This window comes from Nelumbo nucifera, chromosome 4 (assembly GCF_055504915.1).
Source record: "Nelumbo nucifera cultivar China Antique chromosome 4, China Antique-T2T, whole genome shotgun sequence".
In the NCBI taxonomy this organism is placed as follows: domain Eukaryota; kingdom Viridiplantae; phylum Streptophyta; class Magnoliopsida; order Proteales; family Nelumbonaceae; genus Nelumbo; species Nelumbo nucifera.
Window position 1 is genome coordinate 10,121,628 of NC_142652.1, and position 11,023 is coordinate 10,132,650.

Below are 11,023 nucleotides of genomic sequence, written 5' to 3' on the forward strand. Positions count from 1 at the left end.
TAAGCCATAACAAGACCCTCTTCATTTATAGTTTATCTCAGGTCTCTTTTAGGCACTGACATGAAGGTATTGAAGAACTATGTGCAGTGCATTTATACAAATTATACAAATGAGCTACGCATAGTACATATACAGGCTATTTGCAGCAGCGCAAGCAATTAAGTTTGCCGTTGGATGCCAGGCCAGATGTAGCAGTTTGGAGGTCAGGTCAGGGAGTCCATGACTATCAATACTGGACTTCTCATGTCCTGTGAAGAAAAAGCTGACTAATCAAAGACAGAATTGACATAAAATGAGAAAGATGGAAGGGAGGATAACAGACTAACCTTGTCTATGATAGCCACGTGTGAGGTTGCTCAGTGATGTCCGTCTAGTTCTAGTAGTTTGGTGATACTGCTTCCTGGTTACAACTGAAGCTTATCAGAAAGAAGTGGATAAAATCAAATCATCAACTGATCCTAATGCAACCTTACAAGTATCATGGGCGCAAAATTGCCCATGCCAACTCTTCAGTAGTTTATACCAGTGTTTTCAAAACCGGACCGGACCAGACAATCGAACCAAAAAAACTAAGAACCAGTTATCTGACCGATCCTGTTTCACCCAAAACCGTCTTTTGGCCAAAACTGTTGATTTGATCAGCAAATCGCTGATCTGGGTGGTCAAACCGGTGAACCGTCAACCTGGACAACGGTTTTTAGCCATTTTTTGTTTTTTCTTTTTATTATTGTCACAGCGAGCCGTCCATTTGGACTGGACAGTCGGACCATTCAACCCAGAAACCGGAACCCAGAACAATTCCCTGTCCGGTCCAGTTTTAAAAACCTTGGTTTATACAAATAATCTTTTATCAGTAACAAGGACATTCTTTTTTATAGATAACTGTATCTAATATGAAAATTGGACATGTTAGATAGGGCTTGGAAGTTGATCCATTTGATCTTCCTTCAATAAAATTTTCATGAATGGGTTGCAAGTTTGAACCGATATTTAAATATGAAATGAAAATCACCTGTTTGGATTTTTGCTAGCTTCCAGAGTTGTTCCTTCTTCGCTTCCATCCCCATTAGAAAAAACTCGAAAAGCATTGCTAAAATCATACACAGGAAAACCCAAGAGTCACCACATATGCATTTGTTTGGATGAAGTGGAAAAATAAACCTACAGTAGGTTGTGCCACCCTCTTGAATGAAGCTAACATGCACCTACTGTAGCATCCTATCCAAAGCACAAACCTATATGATCCAGTAGCAAAATGAAGCCCATCGCCACTGAGGCAGCAGTCAAATTTGTCAAAAATTGAATCGTTATTATATAAATCAGATAACTGCAGAGAAAACATGCTAAGTTAGCTACAGTTCGTAATGAAATGCATAAGAATTGGGCATTCCGTGATTCAGTAATCTACAGAAGAAACATAGTTTATGCATGAGAAAAATAAAGATTGCAACCATAAAACTAGGCAAACAATAAAGGCAGCAAACACCATGAGTATATAAGATAAATTACTTTTCTAGCAACAAATGCCCCGTTCGCTTTTCGGTAAGTAACTTACTCGGGTAAATGCAATTACCTGAGTAAGTTTTTATTGGGAAACAGTTATCCAAGTAAGTGTATTTACCCATATTCTTTTATTTCCCAAGTAAAAAAGAAAATGACTATTTTAGCCATAAAAATCCATTATTAAATAGGGCATTTTTGTCCCATTTAAGTACTGAAATCTTTCCCCCCAGGTGAAAGTTATTTACCCACCTAGGAGATGGGTATTACTTACCTGGGTAAGTGAAACCCAGGAAAATAAACTTTCCTTGGTCCCTACATTAATCTGAAAAAAGAACATGGTATTCTTGGTCAATTGGAGCCAAAATCCCATTGTCAACTTTCCCAAAATAACGCCCCCAAAGTGTGAATTATCAAAAATAAAGGTGTAAGGGAGATATAAAATCGTAAGTTTGCAACTGATAATGGCTTTATGTTCAAAGTAAAATGTATGGGTATGAAAGGTAGACAAGAAATTTTGGAATAAAAACGTTGTAAAGTCAATTCAGGGTTTGTTCTGTAATACTGATTTCTGATAATTAATTACTAGATAGTTACAAATTTATTAATCATTATTATTAAATAATTACATATTTAATATTAGTAAGCATCATTTATTAGTTAAATAACTATATAAATATTATGGATTAATTAATTAGTGATATTAAATAACCAAATGGGCAATCACTGAATCCGGATTTCCTCCTCCCAGAATGTTCCTCACGGCCCTTGCAGCAGAGCATTGGGAACATCTTCCTATGAATGAAAAACATACAAGTACAGGAGATATTCTCAATGTGCTGCCGCAACGTGCTATGAGATGGGTGTGATGAGGATTCTGTGAGGAAATCTGAACAAATCAGATATAAGTGGTGCTCTCGGCACATCTGAACTCAAAGGTACAAAAAATAAAACTACGAGTAAAATTTAGATAACTCGACCTGCTGGAATCGAACCAGCAACCTAGAGGACCAGTCCTCTGCTCTTCTAACTGAGCTAAGGTCAACTTATGATTAGCCCACCCTAATTCAATGTATGTAGGAAAGTAAATGTGAACAAAGTCAAAGGGAAACTCTGGAAAGGCATCTATCAGTCTCTTCCAGCAATGACAGAAGCACCAAAAGGGGAGGGCAAATATTGCATTGGAGAATTCCCTTTCTTGCTTCACGGTTTGCAAGTGAAAATTAAGATGGATGGATGAACTTTCATGATGGTTTTATCAGAAAATTATTGTCTTTTCTATTTCTAGTGTTCCAAAACAGAAAAATCTAACTATAAAAATCCCTGACAAGTAATTACAATACATAGAGCTTATTTTTCCTGGTAATAGTCAGAAAACAAAAACAAGAGACTTTACCTTAGGGCGGAGGTACTCGTGAATCTTAAAAGTTGCAACAGGAGAGCCTTCCATGTGTAAGTCCCATAGCTACAACAAGGGACAGACTGCATAAGCATAGATTACTGTGGAACTTACTGTTTATTTCCAGGACAAAAAATGGTGAAGTGACAAAAAATTTAGTGTAAACTGTAAATTATTCAGAAAGGATTACTGCACTTGTGAAATTTGGAAGTTTTAGAAACCGATACATCTTCACAAGACATTTTGGTTTATTTTCTTAGACAAGACTAGAGTCACTATTTCCTGTTATTTTAAACATAATCCATTTATATAGTGTCTAAATCAATTTCTGAACATATTCATATTGGATTCGCTAAGGATTTTATGCCAGCTGCCAACCATAATTGTATAGAAATAAATCAAGAATTAAACGAGGACACTGATAATAAAATAATACAGGCTCAACCATTGATTACTATTGACTGCAGCATTTGGTTGTTTTAAATGTTCATTCCACTGTGAAGTGTTAGTTTCTCAGATACGAAGAAAATACGAGGGTTCCAGATAGGGGTGCAACTTGGCCCGGCCTGAATTGAGCATTTACTAAAATATGAAGAGGTGTGTACCAAGGGCCCATGCTGGATACAGACATGCAGTGTATATTATTCAAATAATGTAACCAATTTGCACCCTTAGTTCTAACCCCAGTCTAATATTGGCCCCACAGAATTAAACAATTTCTTAACCTAAATAGAAGTACAATATGAAGCTGCAATATTAGCAGAATAGTTGTGAAAATGCCAATGATAAATTCACAGAAAATGCAGAATGATCCCCTAAGGCTAAGTTTGGTTTGAAGGAAAAAGTACGGAAAGGAAGGGAAATGTAAGGAAACCTATACAAGGTATGTAAAGGTTTCCCCGCCTTTCCCTTCCTTTCCCTACTTTTTCCTCCAAACCAAACACAGCCTAATTTCTAGAAGGTGATGCAAATTATAGAATGAATAAATTTGTAATAAGAAGCAGGCTCAATTGGTAATTTTGTGCTCAACACAATGGCTAAGAGACCTTCAGGTTCATGTAGTCACGACTCAAGATGTGCCTTCCATCACTTGCAAACTTTATATCAGAGATAGAAGCAATTATCTCTGTAAAAAAGGATTTAGGTCCATGGACTTCACGATCTTGGAATCTGTATAGACAAATTTCAAGTCAAAAGCTACTTATACTTCCCCAAGAATTGTCCTAAGTAGAAAGTGGAGTTACCAAGCTAAATTGAAGTGAACTCTGTAGAGAAACCAGAAAAATGGAATAGAAATATGACCAGTCAAGCATGTGTAAAGTTCAGGAACAAGATTAAACTCACATCCTAGCATGGTGATCACACAATGCAGATTGTCGCATGTCAATCAACCGGATAAAACCTCTTGAACTGCTGTATGCTAGGAGGTTACAGTAAACTGGATGAAACTCAGCTGATGTTATCACCTCTGGACAGAAGCCAACACATCCATTAGGAAAAGGCAGCCAATCAGGAAGAGAAATTGAACAGGTGACAAAATGAATTTATTGTACACAAATTGTAGCAAACCTGCATTAAGATTGTCCTAAGAACATAGGTTTAGTGTGTTATTCCTCCACTGGTACTAAGTTCTAAGTATTGTAAATACCTACCTCCAAGGACTTGTACTACTCTTCTTCCCATCCAAATTTTATGAATTACTTTTTAAACGCAATTCTGAAGTTTTTGTTGTAGCTCACACCCCATATTTTTTATCCAAATTGGATCAAACTCAAAAGGATTTGATAGTCATACTGCTTACCACGAAAATTGAAGACTCAAAAAAGATAAAGCCATGTTGGACAAAATACAAACTAACTGTTATAATACCGTAATTCACTAGCTTCTGTTTTCTTCTTCCTTTTTTAAATGGTTTTAGGCTTCTCTCTTGAACTTTCTTGACCTGAAAGTTGAAAAATCAAACTGAAGAAATCAAGAGGTAAATAGAAAACTGTTGAGCAATGATGTTTCTAGAAAGTAACCTTTGTCGTGTTTCTTATTTTTATTCTTCTATCAAGTATTAATTCATAAAAAAAGCATGGCTCTCCCATGGATAAAACTATCTTAGAAGTGGTGGATAGAAGAAAATGAGCCTAAAATTGTTAGCTATTATGCAATAATTTCTTTTCATGCAGGAGAGGAACTCCACAAATGTCATCTAAAGGGTGTCAAACACAATGATCAGCCATTTGGATCAGAAATTTGATATATGAAATGACTAATTTGACTGTGCTGGAAACTAAATGGCACCATGAACAAGCCTGAAAAAGGAAGATGAAATTAGGGTTGAAGTAAAAACCAAATGAAGGAGCAATAGGAAGTACTGAATTGTCTAAGATATGAGATGCACACAACATACACATACTCAAAACTTGGGAGAAAAAATCAAGTATTAAATTGTTTATATTATGAGAGTGTGCACACAAATTCAAAACTTGTGGGATGATATCTTAGAGCCTTTATCAAAATAGACAGCATTCAAAACTCTGTGGTCATGTATCTAATTCCCGAAACAGTTGCCAAACGTAGCTTCTACAAGTACCTAGAAAATTACTTAAGAAACTACTGGAAGAAAGCATTATCAAAGAAACATGACTCAATTTCTAAAATTACTTGTGAATGTAATATGAAAGTTAAATCGAGAATTGTACATTCAAAATCAGAGTACAAGGACATAATTAAAGAAGAAGAGAAGGCATTAATTGGCAGCTAATTGTTATCTGGCCATATCATACCCAAGTCATGTCCAAACACAGTCTATGGCTCATATGGGATGAATTACAGAGAAAGGAAATTTGAAAAAGCTTCCTAACAATATTCCAATTAATAGTTTCTACAATAAACTCTAACCCAAAATTAAAAAGAACAAGAAAAAGATTAATTATGTAAGTTCCAACATTGGCATTTGATCCTCTTTGTATATGTGCCACAGGAATAGAAGTATCTTCAAATTATCTAAAGCATATAGAATTCTCATTCATGTTAACATCTTGCAGTCCTCATTATCGTATCTTCAGTCTTCTTTTTATGCAAAGATTATGTTGGCTTTCTCAATGAAGCTTTCTGGGAAGTAATAAGGTCCTAGTTACCTCTTCTGCAATAGATTGGTACATCTTTTTAGAGAAAAAATGGATATATTCTGGACTCCTTCAGTTTTGACAAACTAAGTTTAAGCTTGCACTTTGTCCAAAAGAGTGGCTAAGGTCAATTTCGGTTCCACTATGCTCAGAATCAACACCAGTGTTTCCTTCAACAACTTCACACTAACATGCAATCCCAAGGCTTGCACCTTCAACCTTTCCCTCAACAACTTCACACTAACAAAGATTTAGGCTTGCACCTTCAGCCTAAATCTTTTCAGTTTGAATCTCCACTCCTCTTCTAGAAAAACATAAGCCTGTTTCTTGCAGAGAATTCTTTATTATTCTTTCTTTTCCAGCCTAAGTCCTCCCAAGAGAATGTGAAGGTTTATTTATTTTATTTGATTGGTAACTTATCATCAATTTTATTAAATTATGACAAAATAAAGTCTATACGTTACAAAGAGCACAAGTGGTAGCCAGCCCATCAGTGTCTGTGACACCCCAAAACATTTGTTTACTACTGGTCCTCAGAGTGATAGCCATCCCATCTTCTGATTTACGTACCCAAACAAAAATTGCATTCAACTCCCTTGCTATCATCTAAATAAGTTCTAAGGTAATAGTGAACTTAAGTTCATCTGTACTAAGATCTTTACTATCAAATCAGTCATTAAACTCTACTGTCACTAAAATCTAATAAATTACCCTCCACTTCAAGTACAGATCCAATAAAGTAAGGAACTCTTCTGATAATGAACTTATATCCTGTAAGTAGAATTGGACAAGCAATTGCTCAAATTATCTCCAAATTGCATAATTTTGTGTTTTTTTTTTTTTGTCTTGTTAATCAGCTAAGATCTCTAAAAATGTAATGTCAATGCTTTTAGATGCTTCTGGAAATTGACAAAGATGGTGACAAGTTATGGGACTGCACCCATGCTTCTGGACAATGGTGATTCACAAGTGCTGAAGCTTTTTTCTCACTCTTCAGGTAATTACATCAACACATGACTCCTGCATTTAATATTCCATCCCGGTGTTAAGAGCATCTATGAGATTGTGGCTTATCTTGTGAAAGAACAGATGAAATTCTCTATTTGTCTGCATTTTTAGTTGATTCTCCACTCTTAATAATTTCTCATTCTTCTCCCATTTTTATCCTAGAAATTCCATTAGCTTTACTTCCAGAAAGGGTGCAAAATAGAAATGCTACACAGTCTATTCAATTAAAAAGCCAAAAGGAGGACTTTTTACAGCTTACCTGTTAGATCCTCCATGTTTGATGGTTTCATGTCAATGATATTGAAACACTGATTACTGACCTCCAAGTTCCACAAGTTTATCCTTAGGTCATCAGCAGAAACAAATATCTCACCATCACTGCAAGATGGTATGAAACCAGAGTACCATGTTAGAGGCAATAAGTGAACTCAAGAAAACTGAATATTTGAATTAAACTTGTATATTTTATTTTCATCATTGAGAAGGAAGAGTAATTAAAAAAATATTATTTGGAGATAACCGCATTAATTAAGAAAGACTTGCATTTTGTATCCTCTTTTAAGGCCTGAAAAGCACTAAAAACCGAGACTTGAAGTTGAAAGAATTCCAGAAAAGGATAAAGAAAACCAAGTGTGAACTTACCTATTGTTTGAGATAGAGTTAATATTAAAATCATGAGCATGAGCATAGATCTTCCGACATCTTGCAAGAGTAGCCTCTTTATTGTTGGCTATCTAGTCAACAACAAACTGGTGAATAAGTTTGTATGATACTCTTTGCCAAAGCCATATAGCTGAGAAGAAATGTTTGAATCTGGCAGAATGCAGAGAAACATACCTTGGCAAACTCTTCATGGGAAGATGGGAATACATTACTTGGCATTTCATTTTTCCACTCCAGATGATAACCATTAATAAAAGAAGGTTCATGTTTCCCAATAAGAAAACTCTTTTCAGACAGCAGTGAATTTTCTGAACATACAAATGGATTCAGTTCCATTTGTTTGACTTTCTTCACTTTGTGGTCCTTAACCTAGCTTCCAGGGACATAAAGAATAAAGGAGCAATTAATGGTGCATGAATGAAACAACTATAGTGTAGTACTGAAGAAAACTGATGCATCCCTTGTAATAGGTTGACAGTCAAATGATTCAAGGAGAACAAAGGACCCCTTTTTTCCTTCAGCTGATAATCTTAGCGAGTGGAATTCCTTTTTCCAAAGTGAAAAAAAAAAATTGTTACCTTCCATAGTTTAATTGCCTTATCATTTGTGGAGAGAATAAACAGTGAATCATTTGGTGTTGCACACCATCTTACTCTGTTGATCCTTTCCTCAATTTCCACACTCCTCACGTAATCAAACTATTGGAAATGGTAACATTGTCAGGATCGGCAAACACAGTATAAACATCAATGTACACAATGGTCCACCAAATAAAAGGTATACCTCTGGCTCATGGCTCTGGAATTCGGTCTTGTAGCGATATTCAGGATGTCCTTGGGGTCTATAATCCAAGATCTCCAACTCTTTTCGAGAATGGCACTAATTAAAATTCCAAGAATTGAATAATTGAGGACAATGATGTAAACTCAACCTATTTTAGTATTTTATGCTCACTGCAAAATGATAAGTTTCAGCAGGAAGGCCATAGTCTAGAAAATTCAAATTCAGATAAAAATACATAAAGAAAAATTAACAAAAGTCTCAAGAGACAAGGATGGTTACATCTTTCCCATCCGTCCTTTCAAAAATGACTATACGGCCGCCTCGATCTCCGGTGGCAAGAAAATCACCTCTCTTCTCAAACTCAACTGTTGAGACAATATCAACTGAAGACGGCACCAAAGTTTTGCATAATCAGTGACCATCAAATTTTTTAGGGATGATAATCAGTGCTAGAAAATATCTACCAAAATGAAATGAACGTCATAGCATAATTCGTCTGACTGCCCATAAGGCGATTACAAGTATATTACCGGAAAGGTTCAATGAATCCTAAACTTACCGATTAATCTAAAGCTTAGGCAACATAACAACGCAAAAGACAGAAACATGGAATACAAAAGCAAAGCTCTGACAGCAGAAAAATCATAAGGAATGTGTAAATATAACAGAATAAGCTCTTTAATAGGTCAACAATTCCAGCAACAAAAGAACAGTTCACCACAATAAAAAGACGAAAAAGGTAAAGATTGCATAAAACATGAATACAAATTCAACAAAAAAAAGGGAAGAAAATAATCAATAAGAACAAACAAAAGCAGAAAGGCTAACTAACCGTCTTGAACATCCTCTCCTGGTGTCCGTTCACCGAAGACCTGGGAGAACTTCCATTCTAAAGCAGTCGGGAACGCTGTACTCATGGATCCTCACTTTAGTGCCACGTGTCAACCTATATCAAGAAGCCGCCATTAGAGCAGCAGCTCTGCTTTCTCCGGAAAGAAAAAAAGAGGTATCAGAAGCTTCGTCTAGGTACACTTTTCTTTTTCCAATGTAGTGAGTCTTTCGGAGTTGGTCGTCGGCCACGCGAAACTGAAAATCAACTTGCAGAAATTGTATCTAGGTGATGGTTTTATCCGGTGATAACCTCGGGAATCTCCCGGAAAGAAAATGCCAAAGCAAAGTGACAAACATCAGAGAGCATACTCCGGATACAATGCGTTTGGACTCGCAGGGATTTTATCTTCGAGTCCGGTAAATTTCTGACACGTAGTTCCAGTTTAGAGATCACTTGCAACCGGCTTGAATAGTAAAATTAAACCTTTAATTTTAGGTAAATGGCCATTACCTCCCCGTAATCTATGATAATGGCTGAAACTTTTCTTTCCTTTTGCTTAATAGCATTAGACTCCCTTAAAGTTACACATTATTTCAAGTGCACCCTTTTCGTTACAATCCGTTAATTTGATTTATTGATTTGACCTTTGTTCTATTTTTTTTTTCCTTCGACTGCATTTGTTTGCAATGCAAATACAAATATGTACATTACATATTTATCTATTTTTCCGTTCATAAATGCAAATACAATTTATATTTTAAATCGTTTTTGCATTCTTTATTTGAAATCGATGCAAAAGTATGGGCCCATCATTAAAGGTTTCAATGCCTCAATTTTAATCAAAAAATTAATTATCAAATTAATATAAAATTATATCCAAAAAATATGTACATTATTCTTTTTTAAAATACAAAAATATTAAAAAATACATTATTCATTATTTTTTTACATTTCAAACAAACCTGAACCAAATGCATAAATACCTCGATTCAACGTTTGTATCACAAACAAACGGAGGTAACCGGCGTTTGCTCTTCCCTTATAACCAGGCTAACATGCATGAAAACATCTAACATGTCAATTGTTGGATGGAATGATTTCTGTCGGCGCCAATGTTGATGTATTCTATCCCCACATTATATATATATATATATATATATATATATATATATATATATATATATATATATATTCTATCCCCATATTTTTCTTTCAATCGACTGCATTGCATGAGTTTGCAACGCCAGTCGCCAAAGCAATCAACAGAGAATCGAGTCTGACGTAGAAAACCCAAAACCAATTTGTGGTTGTAGACTTGTAGGCAATTTTGCTGTTGCTCTCACCTCTAATAAATTGCTCCTACCATTTTTCCAAGGTTTCCCTTATCCTCATGATCCCCCACACTGTAGGTGTAGGGGCTTGGAAAAGGAACTTAGCTTTGAAGCTGCTCTAGGTGGAAGAGCAAAGGGTTTATATAAGATAAGGGCAATTTATGAGCTTTAATATTAATAAAAATAATAAATTTAATAAAATTTTAAAAATAAGTTATTTTTTTTTAATAATGGACAAAATTATTATTCATTTTTTTCTTCTTATAGATTATTCATGAGAACCGCCCACCCCCACCTCCAACACGCCTCCACCTTCGGAAGTGGGCGGCGGTGACACTGGCCTCCGGTACGCCTCCGCCTACCTCCGTCGCACATTTCCGACGCCGCCGCC

The 11,023-nt window shown here is 35.7% G+C and overlaps 1 protein-coding gene across 4 annotated transcripts; it reads right to left on the reverse strand.

The window, feature by feature from the left end:
* LOC104591430 (serine/threonine protein phosphatase 2A 55 kDa regulatory subunit B beta isoform-like) lies at positions 1–9,673 on the reverse strand. Of its 4 annotated transcripts, XM_010250247.3 has the most exons (15): positions 9,500–9,652; positions 9,302–9,415; positions 8,749–8,852; positions 8,470–8,565; positions 8,265–8,384; positions 7,861–8,055; positions 7,666–7,757; positions 7,283–7,401; positions 4,244–4,367; positions 3,946–4,069; positions 2,897–2,965; positions 1,236–1,327; positions 1,013–1,090; positions 327–400; positions 1–248 (listed from the first exon to the last, which is right to left on the reverse strand). In XM_010250247.3, exons 2-15 carry the CDS (start codon positions 9,384–9,386, stop codon positions 115–117), a joined length of 1,506 nt encoding a protein of 501 aa, XP_010248549.1. In that variant the 5' UTR covers positions 9,387–9,415; positions 9,500–9,652; the 3' UTR covers positions 1–114. The 4 variants fall into 4 exon arrangements, with proteins under 4 accessions (XP_010248549.1, XP_010248548.1, XP_019052246.1 ...); XM_010250246.3 differs by having other exon boundaries at positions 9,302–9,673; XM_019196701.2 differs by lacking the exon at positions 8,265–8,384 and having other exon boundaries at positions 9,302–9,673.
* Positions 9,674–11,023: the final 1,350 nt, after the last annotated feature.

Coding starts and splice junctions, on each gene's coding strand:
- LOC104591430 (XM_010250246.3), bottom strand. CDS start 9,386: ATGAGTACAGCGTTCCCGACTGCTTTAGAATGGAAGTTCTCCCAGGTC. Junction 2,966..3,945: donor GTGACTACATGAACCTGAAG/GTCTCTTAGCCA, acceptor CCCTTGTTGTAG/CTATGGGACTTACACATGGA. Junction 1,091..1,235: donor TTTGCTACTGGATCATATAG/GTTTGTGCTTTG, acceptor GTATGATTTTAG/CAATGCTTTTCGAGTTTTTT.